This window comes from Anarhichas minor, unplaced genomic scaffold, assembly GCF_050575085.1.
Source record: "Anarhichas minor isolate MPS153535 unplaced genomic scaffold, ASM5057508v1 ptg000030l, whole genome shotgun sequence".
Taxonomy (NCBI): Eukaryota; Metazoa; Chordata; class Actinopteri; order Perciformes; family Anarhichadidae; genus Anarhichas; species Anarhichas minor.
In genome coordinates, this window is record NW_027466476.1 from 8,157,763 (window position 1) to 8,178,918 (window position 21,156).

The 21,156-nt window shown below is 42.2% G+C and overlaps 3 protein-coding genes across 4 annotated transcripts; 2 read left to right on the top strand and 1 right to left on the bottom strand.

Moving 5' to 3' along the window:
- The first annotated feature begins 4,942 nt into the window (after window positions 1-4,942).
- Window positions 4,943-10,531, top strand: pmpca (peptidase, mitochondrial processing subunit alpha). The gene is made up of 13 exons (XM_076104531.1): window positions 4,943-5,021; window positions 5,952-6,154; window positions 6,252-6,331; window positions 6,411-6,493; window positions 6,633-6,727; window positions 6,914-7,014; window positions 7,285-7,548; window positions 7,711-7,803; window positions 7,910-8,028; window positions 8,763-8,853; window positions 9,066-9,128; window positions 9,238-9,382; window positions 9,475-10,531. Exons 1-13 carry the CDS (start codon window positions 4,975-4,977, stop codon window positions 9,642-9,644), a joined length of 1,554 nt encoding a protein of 517 aa, XP_075960646.1. The 5' UTR covers window positions 4,943-4,974; the 3' UTR covers window positions 9,645-10,531.
- Window positions 10,427-15,615, bottom strand: inpp5e (inositol polyphosphate-5-phosphatase E). Its single transcript, XM_076104530.1, has 11 exons — window positions 15,531-15,615; window positions 14,115-14,953; window positions 13,733-13,856; window positions 13,540-13,637; window positions 13,321-13,445; window positions 12,955-13,074; window positions 12,713-12,820; window positions 12,113-12,274; window positions 11,889-12,004; window positions 11,654-11,790; window positions 10,427-11,581 (listed from the first exon to the last, which is right to left on the bottom strand). The coding sequence occupies exons 2-11, from the start codon at window positions 14,882-14,884 to the stop codon at window positions 11,443-11,445; spliced, it is 1,899 nt and encodes a 632-aa protein (XP_075960645.1). The 5' UTR covers window positions 14,885-14,953; window positions 15,531-15,615; the 3' UTR covers window positions 10,427-11,442.
- Window positions 15,616-17,387: 1,772 nt separating this feature from the next.
- LOC142964256 (gamma-crystallin M2-like) lies at window positions 17,388-18,695 on the top strand. 2 transcript variants are annotated; one of them, XM_076104498.1, is made up of 4 exons: window positions 17,388-17,422; window positions 17,455-17,512; window positions 18,065-18,307; window positions 18,417-18,695. In XM_076104498.1, exons 2-4 carry the CDS (start codon window positions 17,480-17,482, stop codon window positions 18,693-18,695), a joined length of 555 nt encoding a protein of 184 aa, XP_075960613.1. In that variant the 5' UTR covers window positions 17,388-17,422; window positions 17,455-17,479. The 2 variants fall into 2 exon arrangements, with proteins under 2 accessions (XP_075960613.1, XP_075960612.1); XM_076104497.1 differs by lacking the exon at window positions 17,388-17,422 and having other exon boundaries at window positions 17,480-17,512.
- Window positions 18,696-21,156: the final 2,461 nt, after the last annotated feature.

Below are 21,156 nucleotides of genomic sequence, written 5' to 3' on the forward strand. Positions count from 1 at the left end.
TGAGTGGAGATGTTGAATTAGTATGCAACCCACATTTGTATGTGTGATACTATACAGATCAGGTGACAAAACTTAACTTTATGTAGCACATTGTTGCATTTCTCCAAATGTCGTTTTACTCCTCAAATAATGCAGAAATAATAGAAAAAAATTAAAGTCTGGCAGGTACTTATAAGGAAGTAGTTGCCTGTAAACGGGACTAAAATGAGCTATAGCTGCAGTGAATGAGCTGAATGCATCACTTCAGATCAAGTGGTCGATAATCTGGAGTTATAATCTATAATCTAAACCTCATCCCCAGCACCCGAAATGATTGTGGGGCAGTGATTACATTTCATTTTGCCTGCATTAGAGTATTTTTCAACTATAAAGCTGAAATTCTTCTATTTGTAATTATTTAAAATCAGATCTCCGTTCATAGTTTGCTTTCAATGTGGAGCTTAAGTGACATAAAAACAATTCATTGAAGCATTTGCTTTTGATTTTGGCTTGTTTTCAGAGCAACATTGACAAAAGGTAATGTTGTCTAAATTGCTTTTCCTGGTAATAAGTTGCATTAAATGTGGCACTGCTGCATGTATTCACCAAAAGATATGTTATTTGGTCATTTATACTGTTATTTGTATTTGCTAATAGTACACAACCTATGATTTGAATTACTCCATCTTGTATAGCATGTAATTATTTTCTTTGGTTAGTTTTATCGCCAATGTGTGCCCAGAAAAAGCATTTGGAAACAATACAAGCATTGTTGGTTTGCACTCTCTTTTATCATCATCCTGATCATCATCCTTACTACAACTACCAGATGAATTTAGCAAAGTAAACTGCTTGCATGCATTCAACAGATAAACAAGAGAAATACACATTCAGTGCTGGTTTCTATGCTGGTTTAGTGCATGCTGTGCAAAAACAATACTGTATGGTGCCCTCAGAAACTAGATGAGAGCCTAATTTGCATATGATATGAAAACGAGAAATATTAACAGCTGAATAAACACAACACACTACACTGAATAATCAGTGTAAAGGTACAAGCAGTCAAAAAAAAGCACTTCGGACCAAATATAAGACAAGATTCACAAGATGTTCATGTTGCAACACATTTTCATCCACTCCATTGAAGGACCATTGAGAGTATTGATACTTACTCTGCACGTGTCCAAGGATTTTTTTCTGTGTTGCTTTGCAATCAGCCAATTCGTCTTCAGTCAGTGTCTGTCTGTCTGTAGTCTGAGCACAACCTCTGTTGTCCTGATGCATTTGCAGATGCTTCCAGCTGGGAGAGAACAGCCACACGCATGTAGTAGACGACCTCCACCCCCTCCTTTCATACACACCCACACACACACACACAAACACTGTGAATTCTCATTAAAAGACAACAGCTTGTAATGAAGCACAAAACCATTACGTGCATACTCATTATTTAGAAATTAAACAGAAGCAAAAATGATAAAACACTACACTCTCCACACAAAACAGTAAATTAAAAAGTCCACTGACTGTGAGTGAAGAAGCACGGTACTATAAAATGTTTATCTGCATATAGACCTACTAAGATAACACCCATATGTGAACACATCGTTCTAGAACTCTGGCCGTTCATCTGCTGCTATAACCTCCGCTGTTCTCAGAAGGTTTTCCACAAAAAGTGTACATCTTTCAATCTGATGTTGGAACAGACCTATATTCCAACTTCATTCATTGATCTACACCTCAGCAGATTTGTCAGTTTAATGTGTAAGTGCTAGTTTATCTGTTTGCTCTTAAATGTAGGTTAATGGGGGATAATAATGACTGCTGCTGCAACACTCAATCAATCTATGAAGAGAAACTGAGGACAAGCATTTAGGGAGGTGGCTCTTTAGCGCGACTATAAAAGATGTGACTCAACTGATATTCAGATTATTGTTTTCTTAAACCAGATGAGGTTGATTTAATACAAAGTACATCTGTCAAGAAAGTTTCAGCTTGAGGGCCCCTTCGCTTGTTCTTGAGCTTTGATGGTACCCTATCACACAATCTGCATCAGCAGATGGAGTTTAAACACACACAATTTAGTATAGATGATGAATCTTAATAATTTGGGTCATTCCCCGACTTTCCTTTTCACTCCACCGTGCCAGCAATAACCGTGGACGAAGGCATTATGTTTTCTGGGAGTCCGTCCCATTTGCTTAAACGCAATATCTCGGGATTCCCTGAAAGGGAATTTACTCAAATTTGACACAAATGTCCTGTTGGACTCAAGGATAAACTGAATAGATTTTGGTGCTCAGAGGTAAATGTTTATACCTTTATACTTATTTATACCTTTCTCAGAGAGAAAAAAGACAACACATTGAAGCAGTTAACAACACAGGAACATTACCCGCCTCTTCCCACCACTCACATGTAAGGGAGAAAAACAACAACAAAGGAACAAAAAGAAAAACGATTAGTGTCTTCATAGGTTTATATGATTATCCTTTTATACAATTACAATAGTGAAACGTCACTGTTTGTTATGAAATATGGTACAAACATTCATATCCCCCTCAGGATGAACTGTAACAACCTTGATGATGCTGTGACTTCTCATCTATCACCATCTTTAAGTCAAAATCTTAATTCACAATACTGTATTTTATGATTAAACACCTGAACAACTGATGACATTCACTTCAGCATCCGTTGGTCTTGTTTCAACCATAAAGTGACGTCTTATGTTAAAAGGGGAGACGAGTACATGAAGAAACAGATGCATGCAGCGGCTTCTGTCTCATTTATTCACATGCTTGGCTGCAGCTAAGACACTGCAGTCTTGCCACATGTCTACTGGGGCCAGATGAAGTCCTTGCAAATGTAAATTGACGATCCATTCAGCATAATCAAATGGAAATGAAAGTACAAATGCACCGATTTATAATCTATGCAGGAGGGGTCATTTTAATTAAGCAGACAAAGACTGATTTAGCAGGCGAAATGCAACGTTGTTGGATTCAGGACAACATCAAACACATAAATCTACCAAAGGAGGTGTAGCAGTTCTCCAGAAATAATCTGTGTGAGAGCACAGTTTAACGTAGATGTTAGAAGAGGTTTCTTTGTGGTAAAGACCATTGGCTACAGAAGTAACTGTTGATATGCTACCTCTGGCCTGAATCCTTGTGACATATGAACACATGATCGCAAACAATGAGGAAGTAAAGCCAATCTTAACAAAAGACAGGAGTTAAAAAGATTTATTGTCGACCACAATTGCATAACCGACAGTTTAGAAAAGAGAGAGAGAACATTTACAGCGGATACAACTGAAAAGGTCAAAAAAAGACCTCAGTGGCCTATTTAAAAAAGTCGTCCTGCATTTCATTTATTAATTGTAGGATAATAATTACATTTACAAATACTTTCCTAATAGAGACACTGATATCCAGGTGGAGGTGTTGAACGATGTCGGCGTTTCGGAGTCAGGACAGCAGCAGGAGATTCATAGAGACAAAAGGTGAGAGGAGGAGGAGGAATCCCGAAGTGATGGAGGTGGGTTTGGCAGCTCCATGGAGCTCAGTTTAAACAGAGGGCCTGCTCCAACGTTTGGTGAGTCTCGGCACTAATGCCTGGAAAAGATAAAGACAAATGTAACCCACCAAAACCGGGTCTGCTCCATAATGTCAAACTTCACCTCACCGTGTTGGGACCATTCCTTCCAGACGTGCAGGAATTCAGCGCCATGTTCTCCATCAGAAACTGCGTTGAATGAGAAACAAATTGCTATTCATTCTGACAATTTACTAATTTAAAATTCAATAACAAGATAGCTCTCAGCTGTTACCTGTCAGCAGATGTTTCAAGTCCCTGAGAGCCCGGGTGAGGTTCTCCAGTCGGTGCTGCAGGTGGAGGTTCTCTTCTTTCAGAGTGTGGATGGTATCCTGGAGCTCATAGGCTGAGCTGCAGCGTGAAAGCTGAGAAATCAACCATAAAACTGTGCTGGCTTGCAAGATGGAGAACATTGTGCTACTAATGGGATGTCATTCACTTAGTTAGTCAAATCTGCTGTTTGTCAATGTCCTGTTAAATCCTGCAGCTCTTGAATGTTTTAAAATCAGGTGGAAGTGGTGACGTTATGTTAGAGCTGGCCTACTTCGGTGTCAGAATTGATTCAGTGACGTGTAGCTAAATGCTCCTGGCCTGCAGACCACTCTAAAGGATCAATTGTTCTGTTTTGGATCCCAGAGCCCAAAGACACAGAGTCGTTTTTAAGGGTTATTCAACTTTCATCTTTGCAAGCAGCTTTCAGTAAGCACACTATTTTCCCATCAGCCAATCGTAAAGTGATACAAAGCATGAGGAAGACCAAGGGGTATGCATATATATATATTTATATATAAAAGCAGGAATTTAGAGTGTGAACATACAGCTATTTCTTTGTGTCAGCACTTACGAACTGTTACTAATAAGCTACTGTACCTGTTTGTAGCTGGGACTTGAGTCATGTACCTCCACTATCATGTTGTGTTTTGGCACTGAGCTATAATCACAGGACAGCTTTGAGTTTGTTACCAACCCACAGAAGTGATCAGACTGCGTTTAAAAACAGTCAGCGGATGAAAACATGAGATGTGTTACAGTTTGAAGCAGCATTTGTCTGGTTCACATCAACTCTGCTGCTCACTGAGATCAATATTTGATCTTTTATGGAGATTTTTTTGTCACTTTTAACAGGTTTAGGTCAGAATCTGTGTTAAGTCTGATGTTTGGTTGATGTAGGTAGATTTTATTAAAATCAATACATTTTAACCATTTACAAATACAGTTCTCTAAAGTACTCGTTAAGGTTATAAAACAGCAAAATATGTTGTCAAACGAAATAATAAATATAGCTGTTTGTTTGTGCTTTACAGTCAGAAAGGGTAGGGGGTAGTTTGCGGCGGAAGTGCTTCAGGAAACTTTTTATCATCATCCGGGTTACTGTCTGGTCACAGAGGATCCAAGATGGCGACTCACATGTCGAGATGTAGAACCTGGAGTCGTGTTCAAAGGTAGATTTGTTTAAAAAAATAAATGCTCTTAAGTCAGCGCCAGACTCGAGTTAAAAACAGGGAAACAACATCAGCGGTACATTCAGTATTGTCGGGGTCAAATCTCTCCCTGACAACTGCAGCGTCATAACTTCTGTACGCCCTCCTCACCACGATTAGCTCGCTCGGTTAGCTCGATGCTAAGTGTTAGCCGTCTAAGAAGCGGTGGTCTTGCTGTCAGGATGGCTAATGTTGCATCATGAGTAAATAAAGTCACCGGTGTTTGGAGGTGGGCTGTAGAGATAAAGACGGTACATTGTGTAGGTGATGTAGCTGTGCTTTTACCGTTTATTACACTTTAATTGATACCGTTTTAAAGAGGTGATATTTGTTTCAAGGTTGTGCTTCCTCATTATAACTACAACTGAGAGGGTTGTCTAAAATGTAGTTCACCCCATTTATTTCATACATTTTCAATGAATTTAGACTAAATATGAAGAAACGCTCCTCAGTATAAGACTTCAACATGACCATACAGTTCAATAATAAACTCTGAAACAGTTTCAACACAAACTGAACATTATATCTGATCAAGACGGCATTAGTTTGAGCTAGGTGTGCCTAATAAACTGGTGTTTATTCCTTTTTATCTTACATGTTTGACTGCAATGCACAGCACAACTTAAAAATGCACAACAATATAAAAAGTACAGATGGTTGACAAGTTCAATGTAAATTCCAGGTATATTCCTTCAACAATTCTTTAATCTTCTGTAGGAAAAGTCCAAAATGTACAGTGAAATAAAACACAGTTTAGGGACAAAGACCTGAGGCATTGTTTCAAAATATTGTTCTATCTTTGCTCAAGTTATGGATTCAAACACTGTTTTCACAACTGGCCTCACGTCGCTAGAAATACGTTAAAGGAACATTGCTTTGTTTTTCTCAAAGGTTTGGGGTCGCAGCTTACAGAAAGTACAGCAGCGGTGGCCGGTACCCAAATATCTCCCTCTCTGAACCGCTGCCTGGGATCCCCAAACCTGTATTCGCATCTGGGGATGGTCTGGAGAAATATGAGACCAAGATCACTACTCTAGAAAATGGCCTCAAAGTCGCTTCCCAAAACAAGTTTGGTCAGTTCTGCACAGTTGGAGGTAAGTTACAGCAGTTATATGCACTTCATAATATCCACTTGTCTCCAGGATCTGGCTGAAGTAGATACAATGTGTTTGTTCTCTTTCTTCTTTTTAGTTTTAGTAAATTCTGGATCCAGACATGAAGCAAAGTACCCGAGTGGGATAGGCCACTTCGTAGAGAAACTCGCCTTTTCTGTAAGTACAACACAGTGAAGACCACAAAGAGAAAAGTCAAGCATGTTGAGGCACGTGAGATGACGTTTTAAATCTGTAGTCCACAGCTCAGTACGGGAGTAAAGATGAAATCCTCCTCACGTTGGAAAAACACGGAGGGATATGTGACTGCCAAACATCAAGGTAGTCTTTCAGCTCAATGTCTGTCTGTGTTATAAAACTAACGTTTGTGTGTTATTACCTTTCTGTCGGGGCCTTTCTTCTGTTGGAGAGTATGCAGATACAGTTGTACGTGTGATGCATGACTCATTTTGATGTGCAGGGATACCACCATGTACGCTGTGTCTGCTGAAGTGAAGGGTCTGGACACGGTGGTCAGTCTTCTCTCTGATGCTGTTCTACATCCTCGCCTGCTGGGTAAGTCCACTCTTCACCCTGTTACTGGTGTTAGTATTAAGTATTCATTTTAATTTTTGTTATTATGTATTAGTATTACTATCTTCTCTTCTTAACTTAACTCAATTTACAAATCAGCGGCAACTGTGCCGAGTGTCTGTGTGTCTCCTGCCCGGCCTGAGATTGTCTGTGTTCGTCTACGTGCAGATGACGAGATCGAGATGACCAGAATGGCCGTACGCTTTGAGTTGGAAGATCTGAGCATGAGACCAGACCCTGAACCTTTACTCACTGAGATGATCCACGCTGTGAGTCTCATCGTTTGTTTAAACCCTCCAGCAGCAGCGCCCTGTGAGACAGCAAACACATTTATCCCGGACTTTTAAGCACCAAGACTGTTATTGCTATTACTAAAAATAAGTTAGTTCTGTCACTCATGGTTCCTCTTGTGATGGGAGAGTATCTACTCTGAAGCAGGAGTTAAAACAGCTCTCTGACAACCACGACCGTAGTCCTTGCGGTGTGGTTCTTAGAACTATGAAAAAGTTCTAAGAGTATTGTTCATTGTTTGTTTCCAGGCCGCATATCGAGGCAACACGGTCGGACTGCCTCGCTTCTGTCCCGTAGACAACGTGGACAAGATCGACAAGAGCGCGCTCCACGACTACCTGCGTAACTACTACTGTCCCGAGCGGATGGTGCTGGCCGGCGTGGGCATCGAGCACGAGCAGCTGGTTGAATGTGCCAGGAAGTACCTGCTGGGTGCGAAGCCGGTGTGGGGAGCAACTGCTGTGGCCAACGTGGACCTCTCTGTGGCTCAGTACACTGGTGGCATCGTCAAGGTTGGTTTTTATTGTTTGTACCTGATGTGGTCCTGTATGTTGTCTTCAGGGAAACCTCGTTTTGGCATCTGTTGTATCTGCTGCTTATTTAAGAGTAATACTGATACAAGCGTTGCTACAGTTCGTCTAGAAGGATAATAACCTCTTCTTTTATGCTGTTAGATGGAGAAGGATATGTCGGATGTGAGCCTCGGCCCCACCCCGATCCCAGAGCTCACCCACATCATGATCGGCCTGGAGAGCTGCTCCTTCCTGGTGGGTGATCACGGTGCCTGGCTGTCCTGAAGAGTCTCAACTCGGGGGGGCTGATACATGTTGGCTACAAGCGCCCAAATATTAAATACAAGTTTTCTCTTCGCAGGAGGACGACTTCATCCCGTTCGCGGTGCTCAACATGATGATGGGTGGAGGTGGCTCCTTTTCGGCAGGAGGACCCGGGAAAGGCATGTTCACCCGCCTTTACCTGAACGTGCTCAACAGGTGAGCGTCTCACAGACTAGTCGATTAAACGTTGCTACCCTCGCTTGACGCCACCAGAAATACTAGTCGGTTACGCTTATTTTAATTAGATATTTGCATATGCTGTCTCAGCTGTTGCAGCTCTTCCTGCAGCAGCGTTTGAGACCATAACCTCATGTTCATAATTACTGAGGCAATATATCATGTGAGAAGTAGAGACAATTTCTCATCGACTTCCATACAATTGGACTTCTTCTTTCAACCGGAGGAGTCGCCCCCTGCTGGTCAGTGGAGAGAATGCACGGTTTCAGACACTTCCACATTGGCTTCCCTTGGCAGTACCGGAGGTTGCCGCCTGACTAAAACTAGCTTACCAGCTAGCTGCTAGCATGTATGCTACAGACTAAAGCTAGCGGCCTAGCGTATTAACGAAGTTGTGACTCTTCTTAGACCACACCCCCCGCTTTATCAAATATAAACATTGATGTCAGCAGCATTTAATATACAGTTTTGGTTATTAAAAAATGTGATTTCAGATGGCTATTATATACTCCATATTTTTTCGGATCTTATAGATTAAATTCTGCTCAATTTTGAGTGTTTTCTAACTTTTAAACTAGTCGACTGCTCTACGTTTAATCTTCCTTTTTAAACATCAAGGACATTTAGTAGTGAGGAACATCCCTAATTGTTGAGTCACTAATATAACCAGTCAGTTTCACTAATAGTCTGATGGTTTTCCTTGTCCGTTGTAGGCATCATTGGATGTACAATGCCACCGCCTACCATCACAGCTATGAGGACAGTGGTCTGCTGTGTATCCATGCCAGTGCAGACCCCAGACAGGTTGGTACCGGCTCAGCACAGCAGCGTTCAAATGTCTTATTGTCCCTTTGAACCAAATAGGACTTTTTATTACCAATCACAGTTAAATTGCTGCAGTTATCCCTAAAGCATGGTTACAAAATGATGTTCTGTTCTCAAAACTTCCTGTTGTGAATGTTTGTTGATGTGGTCTTTTATGATGTTCGTGTTCTTATCGTTCCATTCCTCTCCAGGTGCGGGAAATGGTGGAGATAATAACCAGAGAGTTCATTCAGATGGCAGGCACCGCAGGAGAGGTAATGGCTGTGTTTCACTATCCGGGCACTCCACCACCACTTAAGCGATATTGATCAAAGAAACAATGGAGGTGAACCATTCTCATTCTCATCTCCCCCGTACGTCCAGATGGAGCTGGAGAGGGCCAAGACTCAGCTCAAGTCCATGTTGATGATGAACCTCGAGTCGAGGCCGGTTATTTTTGAAGATGTTGGCCGCCAGGTTCTCTCTACAGGAAAGAGAAAGCTGCCACACGAACTGTGTGATCTAATAAGTGAGTACTGACCAGAATTCAGCGCTCTTAAAATGCCTGTTAGAGGTACTTGTTTTATTTCTCTTTTTGACTTGTCCACTACTAATTTCTAGGCAACGTGACAGCCAGTGACATTAAGAGAGTGACCACCAAGATGCTGCGCAGTAAGCCCGCAGTAGCAGCCCTGGGCGACCTGACGGAGCTGCCCTCGTACGAACACATCCAGGCCGCCCTGTCCAGCAAGGACGGACGTCTGCCCCGCATGTACCGCCTCTTCCGATAGTCATCGCTGTAAATATACTGGACTGGAAGATTACACTAGTGTTCCCTCCCACCACAGGACTCGATACAGCTCGCTCTGGGAGGGGACTAATACCTGGGCTCCCGGCTGTACCTCTGAGAGGGGTGATTGTAAAGGAAACGTTACATTTTACTCTTCGGTAACCTTTTGTCTAACTACAGTTGGAGTATCTGTATTTATTGATTGTGGGCAGGAAAGCCTCATTTCATTATTTACTGGGGTGGTTTGCAGGAGTTTGGTTTTAAAGGAACAATTCGCCCCAAAAGCCAAAATGTAAGTGTTATTTTTTCCATTTTAAAACCCCAATACCAACCTGTTATGTTTAAGTTTATGAATGAATGACACCTACAGTGGGAAGGTAAAGTAGCATATAAGCAAGAGAAGGGAGCGGCTAACATGCCCAGCAGTGTCTCGACTGGTTTTATTGAGCTGTATTGTTTTTCTCGGCTCCATAAACATTTCAGAACTGCACCTTGAGCCGTCTCTTCACAAACGTAGGATATCTACACAAAGTGATGGTTGAAATATGAATAAAGAAATCCTTGGAGTTTTTTTTAGGGATAAATGTGAGAAACCTCACAACTAGCCAATTAGTCCTCCACACTGAAATCATGTGTTCTGTCGTCGTGTATCAGTGAGTGTAAAGAGATTGAAAACTGTAATTATTTTGTATTTTGTGGTTGTGTAGATGCCCTTTCAAATTAAAATATATATCAACAGGATAAAATAAATGGTTTTGTACAAAATTTAGCCAACAAACAAAGTCAGTTTTCAAACTTTTATTTTGTGATGTTACATTAGAGTGACTTATAAAAATATGCAGATAAAGTTAAAAGGTCTCATGGAAATAAAAACAACACTGACAGGCACTTTTTAGAGCAGACTATTCTTCAGGCTGGGAATGCAGCATTCATTAAAATGGTAATTTACATACAGTACATGTACACTGGAGATGAAAGGTAAGGCATCGAGTTACAGTTAAAGTTGAAAAGGATCACTTGGCCCAATAAGAGAAAAGGTAGTGACAGGCGTTTTTATAGTTTGTGAGTTCCTGCGAAATAGTTAAATATAAGCTATCAAATACATTTGTTCTCCCTGAAACTCAACAGTAGCGTGTAACAAGTAACAACCTCCTGACTGAAGCGCTCAGGCGTATATCATCTCCCTCCTACAAAACAAGCTTAGAACTAAATTCAAGTCAAAATCGACCAATGGCAGACGCCGAAATTCAATTTAAAAAGTGCACCTCAATGTGCCACCAAAATGCAATTGTTTGTATTCATTTTACGTTTATATTTGATGACAAATTCACAAGGCATCTGAAAACAGGAAAACGTAACATCGTGGTTCCTGATGCTTCGGAAACACCTAAAAAAAAAAGAAAATTAGAGAACGAATGCAGTAACGGAGCCTTTAAGGTTAGATCAGTGCACACCGGAGCATGTGGCTGAAGAGTAAGCCACGACGGCAGCAGCCCCCACCCCCCCTTCAGTCTGTCATGTTTGAGTGGAGGGGGGCTGAATAAATAAAGGCCAGACTGAGTCTGCAAACCTCTGTGTCTGACCTCAAGGTCCCTGCTCTCAGGTACAGCCACACACAGACAGTTCCCAACAATGACCAACAGAGGGCGCACTCTGCTCAGTCACAACCAGCACTGGGCTCTGTGTAGTTAAGACAACTCTGGTTTCCTTTTGGTCCTTTGTTCCGCCCGCCTGGTTTTACATTCCAGTTTCTGGCACGGTTCAACCCACTCCGGTCTGGAGAGTTTGTTTTTAAGGGTTCAGGAGATGGTGCAGATGCTGCTGCTGCTGCTGCTTTGGTTCTTCATGGCCTCCTTCCTCTTCAGCTCTCTGGTGATCCTCCTCCTGATGCCCTCCAAGTACACGTCTCTGTCGAACTGTCCCGCACCCAGTGGAATACTAAACAACACAAACAAATGATACACACCTGACTTATGAAGTCAAAATAAAATGACGGTCAGTGGGACTCACTTGTCTCTGCCTGGCTTGAGTTTGACCTGGAAGACGCTGACGACGGGCCGGTGGTCTGAGGTCTTGATGCTGGAGCAGCTGGTGTACTTGACCACTTTTATGTCATCAGCCTGCCGGCTCCTGAACAAGATCCTGTCCTGTGAACGCGCACGGAGAGGTTTAACCCGGCTGAGAGCCACAATATGCTGAATGTTTGGCTTATTATGGAGGCTTGATATTCTTTCTGTTTTCTTACTGTGTACGAAGGCGTTCTCTGTTTAGAAGTTGTGTCGTAGATATCACAGCCGAGGTCAAACTTGTATGTGGGGAGGAAGTGTATCGGTGCCTCTTGAAAACCTTTAAAGATTGAACCTGGAAGGTACAAACCAGCACATTCGCACGGTGAGAATCAATCAAACACACATCGACCTACTTCTATAAACTTTTAGAAATGTTTTCACAGAGAACATGCGAGCATACCGTCCTTCATCTCCTTGGAGAGCTGGTCATGCTCCAACAGAGGGCCCATGTCTCCGCCCACTGTGCGGTTCATGATGGCCTCCACGTCGACCCGGTCTTTGCACAGCCGGAAGTTAAAATCTCCACACCAGAAGACCTGGTCGAATCTTGTGGTGACGTCAGCTACAATTAAAAAGTACATCCTGTGATCATCAGACTACCAGCCATTATTCTTATCAACACCGAGGCTTGAAACTAAGTACCGTACATGAACAACAATACATTTTATTCTGCAGTCAACAGCAGGGTCAAAGAATGGGTTAGAATTGCTACAGATAAAAACCTATTTGGGAAAAAGAAGAAGCAATTTGTGCAGAGATGCATCATTTGTGAACTGACAAGAATCCAGTGAAGGAATACCGTGTTTAAGTCACATTTGTCTTTTGAAAATGACGAATGAGTAAAATATGATTTATCCCGTTTCCAGAATGTTCCACAAGATGATATTTCAACCCAGAATATGAGGCTGACTGCTGCGGGTTAATCTGTTTGATCGTGTTGAGACGACTCCGTCCTAGTTGTTTTGATTCACGTCTTTCCCACAAGATGAGAGAGTCTTACATGCTGTGGAGCGATATGGGTTGGTGTCTGGAAGGCCTTTGGGAAGAGCTAGAGCCTCGATGATCTTGTTGTAATCTAGTACTCTCTCGTAAACTTTGGCATCTCCGGCTGGAAGCAGAATCAGAAATTAGAAGACTTTAGTACAACTCTCCAACTGGTCCTATCTATCTATCTACCTATCTTGGTATAATAAATCACTGATTCAGTCTGCGGCCTCTCCGACTTTCTGGGAAACTACTCACAGGTAAAATGAGATGTGATGAAGAGGAAGGAAGTGCCAAAAAAGGTGAGGGCGATTCCCACAGCCCCTTTGGTCTTGATCTTAGAGATGATCCTGGTTGTGACCGTGGCATGCTCCACCTCTGCGTGAGTCAACAGGAATAAATGCTGTGGTCAGTGTCAGAGCCTTAACAGTGTAATCAGATAGACTCAAACATAAAGCATGTGCAGTGTCCATAAAATAAATATGTCACCACAACAAAATGCTTTTATGGACAATAAAGATGAACTAAAAACTAACTGTGTACCAGAAAGTCATGAATATTTCAATCATCTTCCAATAATCTGCACTAAACACACATAATATAAGAAGGGAGCGAGTTTATTACCTGAGCAGAACCAGATGAGGTCTCTTCTGATAAATACAGTGAGATACAAAACCCCATGTGATGCTGCATATAGCATGACGTAGTAAGGGCCCAGAGTCTCCTGGAGACGGGTCTCCCACTCCTTTCTGCACACACATGAACAGTCACAGTCACCATCAATTATAATAACTCACTTTAATTCCGTGATGATGATTCAAATCAAAGGAAAACATAACACACTTGTCAGGACAGCCCTCCTGGACCCCAATGATATAAAAGTCTTGTGCAAATTTAGAATCCGTTGGAAGGAGGAGATCATCTAAGTTTATTGGAAGCCCCTGAAAACGATAGAAACTTGGTTACAACTGAGTAGTACGACTTTAAATGGTTCTTAGTCTGGGAGATGCTGCTGGGTCACGATGTCCTCCGCTACCTTCTCTCCCTGCATGTTCCAAGTGGCTACGTAGACGCTCATTCTCCTGTCGGGGAAGTGGCGGTCCAGCTCCTCAGCCCCGAGCAAGGCACCGCTCCCCAGCACGCTGCCCTCCAGAAAGCTCCTGAGAAAACACACACCGGAAAGGAACGTCAGCACTTTCTTTCGAGCAATTTTCTTTTGGTACAAGGCGTAGGTAGGTGAAGCTTGGTCAGAGCTCAGACCAATGCGGTACAGGATCTTAGGTACTCTTGAAACAGACCGGTCTTTAAAAGCATTCTCTCTGACACCGTAAAGAGTAAGCCTTCTAAAAGAGCCTTCACTTCCATCCTGGGGATGATATCACCTCCATGGTCAGGATATACTCCATTGCTTACTGTACCTGTTCCTCACGTCCTGCGGTCTGATGGGGCTGAGCACGCTGTAGCTGGACCTCATGGAGTTGACAGAGGCACTATCCGACCCCATGTTCTCCAGAAGCCGGCTGTCGCTCAGGTTCCTGTGGAGTCTCTCCCCGAGTTTCTCTCTCGCCAACACGGCGTAATCCAAACAATCCCTGTCAATCCTATTAGCAGCCCTCAAAGGAGCTGACGCAAAGCTCTTCTCCAGAGCGGGCAGCGTCCCTGTGGGTTGCACCGGAGACAGACGCAGCTTGGTGGGCCCCGCTCGGTGGTCCGTGGGGTCGCTCTGCTGACTGTGGGGCCTCCTTTCATACTCGGAGAAACTGCTACCTCTGTCCCGGAAGACTGGGGATCCCGTCGTGACAGCAGAGAGGAGTCTCGCGTCGGAGTCCTGGTCAGTCCGGATGGGGGCGTCATCGCTGAGAACGAACCCACCTGGAGCTGTTTGGTCCTCTTTAAGCGAGTCTGTGGAGGAACCGGTCTCAACCGGGTCACTCAGACTCTCCTGGCTGTTTCTCAGCCTCCTGGCTCTCACGGTCTCCTCCACTGAGACACTTTTGCTGGACTTTGACAGCCTGGGTAGTAAGGGTGGCCGAGGCTGGTATGGACTGATCTCTCCCTCGGCCTTTCTAGCAGTGAGTTTAAGGGCCTCATTGTGGTTCTTGCAGGATTTGGGATCTACTGAGGAGGTCTTGACTTTTGAAACTTCACAGGACCGGTGGAACGGGCTGTGCTCTCCATTCTCAGTCATCCTCTTGTCATGTCTGAGAGCAGCTTCAATCAGGTGGGTGGAGCTCGCTCATCGCTCACTGACATGCACCTGAACACACAGGGCAGAAAATCATTCAATGAGATGTTGGCCTTTAAATTAGCCTTTATTTTAGCCTCGTAAACCATACAAAGAGGATTTCTGTGTAACCTATAACATGCTTATGTCCAGTAGAAGACAGTGTTCACAGTCGTTAAACTTGCAGCATTAGTTAGGGATAGCATTGTGATATCTAACTATCTTTAGTTATCGTTAATAAATACTAGCTGCGTGAGCTAGCTAATTATGCTAATGTGAGCCGTAGCGCTCTAAATTAGAGTCCGAGACTGAGTCGCGTTGTTATCCAATAACTTAACAAAAGCTCCGTGATTTCAGCTAACTAACCTATCATCCAGACAACACGTCACGTTTACATATAAACTGTTACAATGCTAACTTTGGCTAACCTTCTAGCCTACAGTAGTCAGAAAAGCTAGCTATAACATGCTATAGAGGCGATATAACGTCACATGCTAGGTCAGCTAACGTTTGAAGCAAACGTTTAAAAGACCGTATTCATAAACGGCTAATGTGGGTAGTTTCTGTCTTATATAACTCTGGCATTGTCATCACGTTGAAATAAGGTTACCTCTGGTGTACTGTTTGGTTTCAGAGCGGCTAATTTAAGAGTAGCTCAATTACTTCCTTAGCAACGTTTGACAACAGATTTTGTTACCAAGACAAGAGAGTCATGACAGAGAGCAGAGCATTCGTCACAGCGCCCCCCTCTGTTGAGAAGTGAAAGTACACCCCACTACTTTCACTAGTTGTATGTTGTACCGTGATCGTCTCTTAATGGTACCTGTATCCTAAACTTGTTTCAGTATATCACATTGAATTGTGCATTCAATTTACCTTAAAATGTGATTGACTATATTGTTTTACAGCTTGATATTATTCCTTTCTTGTGCCTGAAATCCTTGATTACCATGTGATTACTGGATACAAAAAATGTATTGTTGTGGCAATGTCAAATAAACTAATGTGAATATGAAGTTATAATTATTGTTATGTAGAAAACTGAACCGGACAATGTGCTTCACTTACTATTGAGACATTGTTTCTTCTGATAGGGCAACATTTGTGAAATTCTCATCCACACAACCCTGTTGTGCAACAAAATGCAGTTTGTTGCCCATTTTGCTTAATAAGAAAAACACACACAAAGAAAACATGAAACATAACTATATGATATGTAGAGGGAGAGAGAATTGATTTAATTACTGCATCACTCTTTTAGTAAATTAAAGAAAAGGTCCAAGTTTAAAGTTTTGTTAAATGACTAAAGGTATCTCTAGAGTTTTTACATTTTGCAGCATTTGGCTTATATGCTAATTATCTTTAAATGCCGGCTTCCCTATAGATCAATATTTCATCCTTCATATGGGTAATACTATACTTACCATTTAAAACATGCATTAAAGCGATGTGGATTGCTTCAATAAGGAAAAGGTATCTAAACTGTAAAACACATTTGAACAGGGTCTGATACACCCACTGTATATTACAAACACATAGTAAGTAGGATGTTCCAACAGCCTTATTAGATCTAAAGTTAGATTTAGAGTTCATTATCACAAAATAACCTCACATATTTTTAAATTTAGTTTTCCCATTAAATGTATTGTATTGGTAGAATACAGAGGGATTTGTCAATGCTTTTTACAATGGACACTATTCTGCATTAATCAGAATATTTCATCGGGATGTGACATTAACCTGAGAATCCCCCCCAAAAAATCACCATCCACACTCTTAAATCATATTAAATAATATATTTTGCCATTTGTGTTTTAAAATGCATATTAGTAGAGGTGATATCCTAAAGTTTAGCCTAACAGAAATCTTTATGATGTTTAAGAAAAGTATTTGCCAAAGACATTATAATTTATTTGTATTTCCCTTACATGATCTAACAACCATTTGCCGTAATTCATATATTTTCAATTATGTTTATGTAAAATTAAATGTCACCTCATTATTGACTTTTGTTTCATTTATACATCAATACAATACAATCACCGTCAAAATCACTCACACAACGTTTCTTTATGTTTATTATGTGACACTCTTTTGATCATTTTTCAGAAAGTCATTATTAGTATGCATTTACATGTCGGTTATTCACTGAGTGTTATATCATGAAACTTACAAAATTTAACATACAAAAACTTTCCACATGCACCACTACGAGCTAAATTCAGTGACTTTGCAAATGACTCACATATGTGATTCAAAAAAAAAGTACGTTCTCGCTGACAAAACAGCATAATGTGAAGGTGCGACCTGCAATTGTTAACCCGTTCACCCTTTCTGTGACTGCTGAAAGGGTTTCTGAGTCTGCCAGCCACTGGAAATGTGGACAATCCCTCCATATTCTGTGCATTTCTATGGCAGTGTTGCTGGCTCAGGGGGTTTAGACAAAAGGGCCAGTCTGTGAGTCAGGTATAAAAGCAAAGGGTTAAACCAGGTAGAGTTACAGTTCGGTGCAAGAGCAGCAGCAGGACCAGCAGCAGCAGCAGCCCACTAACCAGCAAAATGACTTCCACCGGAATGAACACGATGAACAAGGTAAGCTCTTTCTGTTAGTTTTCATTTTCAGAACTGAACAGCTAATCTACATTTTGCCCTTGTGGCCTTTAAACACATTGAGTCATCTGTTTTTAAGCTTTAAAGGGTCTTTGAGCTCATTGCTGTTGTTTTTGGGCCCTTGATTTGACTGTTTTGGTTCACTCTGACAGCTCTTACAGTGTCATTTCTGGCCACAGCAGGCAGCTGTTTTCATTGAAAAAGCTCTAAAAACGCCACCTGCTATGCACTAAAGGGCAGACAGAGAAAGTTAGCGACCAATTGATAAACATATGGAGGGTTTAAGAGCTGAATATTTCCCTCAAAAGTTGGTGAAGACCATAAATAGAGCTACAATAAGAGTACATATTGGACTTACATTCATCAAGTGGACAGAAACACAGATCAAAAAAAGGCTAACGTTGCTCCGTATCTACATGTGTCAATAGACACATGTAGAAAATTGAAAAATTTTAGAAAACGTGCCACTTGAACATATGACACCTGTAACCCTCATATACCTCACACGTGCCAACCAAACACTTTCTCCCTCAGATCATCTTCTACGAGGAGAAGAACTTCCAGGGCCGCTCCTACGAGTGCATGAGCGACTGCCCCGACATGTCCTCCTACCTGAGCAGGTGCCAGTCCTGCAGGGTGGAGAGAGGCTGCTTCATGGTGTACGACCGCTCCAACTACATGGGCAACCAGTACTTCATGAGGAGGGGCGAGTACTCCGACTACATGAGCATGATGGGCATGAGCGACACCATCGGGTCCTGCCGCATGATCCCCATGGTAAGATCTTGCACCTACTTGGCTAGATTTACTCTAGATGACATCTCTAGAAAATGCAATTATGTTTTTAAATGTTCTGAGTTAAACCCACCCGTCTTCTGCATCACAGCACAGAGGATCCTACAGGATGAAGATCTACGAGAGGGAGAACTTCGGAGGTCAGATGTCTGAGCTGATGGACGACAGCGACAACATCATGGACCGTTACCGCATGTCCAACTGCATGTCCTGCAACGTGATGGAGGGCCACTGGCTGATGTACGAGCAGCCCCAGTACAGAGGCAGGATGATGTACGTGAGGCCCGGCGAGTACAGGAACTTCATGAACATGGGCGGTAGCAGCATGAGGTTCATGAGCATGAAGCGCATCAACGACTCCTGCTACTAGACTCTCTTAGCACTGAATAAAACTGTCATAACCTAAACTGCTGCTGTGTTTCAGTGTCTTTTTTTCAAAAGATCCTGAGTACTCATACTTCACACAGTTTAACCAGAGCTGGCCAGACTTCTATTGCTGGTTGTAACTTACAGGGAATTCACAAAGAGAATGGTTGTAATATGAGAAAAGTTTCTCATTTTCATGAAATAATTTGCTTCTTATTCTTAAATAATGAATAGTTAACAACTTCACAATCTCCAATCTTTTGTCAGATACATGTGCTGGATTGGGGAATTGAACACAAAAACCTGCACAATCTAAAACAACCTTATCAGCTCTGCAATGCACTACTTTACATTAAAGTTGAAGTTGTTTGAGCCATCGTCTTAGTTGAGACTGCCATATATAACCTACACCTCATACAGTATAGCATAGAGCCATTTCTGCTCATTATATGCCATTTTTTGCATGTGTTCTGTGTAATGTTCAACATCTGTGAAGCCTTTTGATTTGCAGCGGAGGAGAAGCCATGCGTGCTGCTGCCCTACTTGTTATAAAGTAAGGCTTGTGTCAGCTGAAATCATGGCACTGAGCTGGAGGAAGTTTAGTCTGAGCCCGAGCGGAATTCAAACCGTTGTGTCTACGGTCTGTCGTAGTAAACTTGGACATTGTCACATAAACAGCTGAGACTCTCTGAATTATATTAACACTGCTCCAGTTTGGCTGCAGTCTCGTTCAGAGTTGTTATGAGGTGTAAATATTGTCTTTGGAGCGTCTGGGTTTGTTTCTGCTCGACTGCGCGTTTCCTTCTGTCTTGTTCCTATTAGGAAGACAATAACAGAGCAGTCGCACAGGCAAACACACAACCAGAGTCATTTTTCGCTGAAGTTACATATTATGCATCCATGATGATGATAATAATAATATGCAAATGGAGGAATTGTTGGGGTAGAATGTAAGTTGTTTTCAAAAAATAAGTTTTAGCCATGCTAGTGGCTTAGCTCTACGGATGCCAATGCCGGATCTGTAAATCAGTCGGTCAACGAGTATTGGGTGTATTGCCGTGAAACGATGAACACACATTCGTAGTGCCCTGAGGATGAACCTTTCTGTCTTCGGTGATCTCTTGACTTCTCCTCTGCTGTCACCAGCAGGTTGTGGTTTTGAGTGACAAGTCTCAGCAACAATATGACAGATTGCTATTCAATTTGGTGTACACATTCATGTTCCCTGCAGGATGAATTGAAATCATTTTCATCCCCTGTATTTCCGTACAGCACTATCAGCAGGTAGACATTTTAACTTTAAAAGGAAATTGTGCTGATTTTCATCTGGCCTTGTCTCGTTGCATGTGGGTGGTACGATGTTCACATCACCCGTTGGCAAAAGTACGGTGTTTAGCGCCACGAGACGGACCTTTGCTGGCAAACGAGCGGGGAGCTTTTGGACAATGCAACAATACAAAGGTTGAAAATCTGCAATGTTACCTTTAATCAGTGAAATATCAATATTAACCTTTTGGATTGCCACAGAACCTTGCAGAATTGCTCAAGTATTGGATGATTTGTCTATAAACTTCATACACACATTCATGTCCCGCTCAGGATGAACAATAACTTTGGTGATCCTGTGACTTCTCATCTCGCACCATCATCTATTCTATATGATTTTTGCCAAAAATACCTGCACAGCTAGTGTCATTCCTATCAGCCTCAGCTGTTCTTTATGTTTCCATGTCAAAATATACTTTAATTAAACTTTTATTAAAAAGATAAATGCAGACAAAAGATATATTATAAATCACAGCCTATCTCTAGATTAGGTTTTTGTTTCACACCTCAGAGGAGGATTAAAGAAGCACATGCCTCTCTATCTTTCTTTCTCTTTTCCTCTCTTCTTCCTCCAGAGAACGGCCAATCCAGCGAGCGAGCGGGGAATCGATGCCCTGATACGAGATTCAGCCTAATGAGGATCAGAAACATCTTAATAAAGACCCATAATCCACCACTTAATCCCTCATTACAGAATCATCTGCATTCACTGGTCCTGCTCCATACCGCCGCAGCGACGGCACATTTAGGTCCATTGTTCTACCTCGCCTCATCTTTCACCCAGGGCTACGTCTCCCTTTGTCTCCCCTCGGTGTCAGTTATATTTGATCCGCTCTCATTAGACTTTCAGACGAGATGAGCAGCATGGGCCTGAAAATAGTGCTTTTGTGTGCACTTCTATGCTATCTCCAGTCTGAAATGGAAAATGAGACATATGCTTAATGAGGAGGAGATGGACTGGGACCTGCCGTCCGACACACAGAGAGAGATAGGGAGCGTATTGTGTGACCGATGCTGTGAGAGGGCACACTTTCCAGGCAACGTCTGTGTCGGTGATTATAGACTTCTGAGAGTGTGAAAATTACTCAAAAATAAAAGTGGGACAGATGGATTAAAGTTTAATGCTGAGCCCTGGAAAG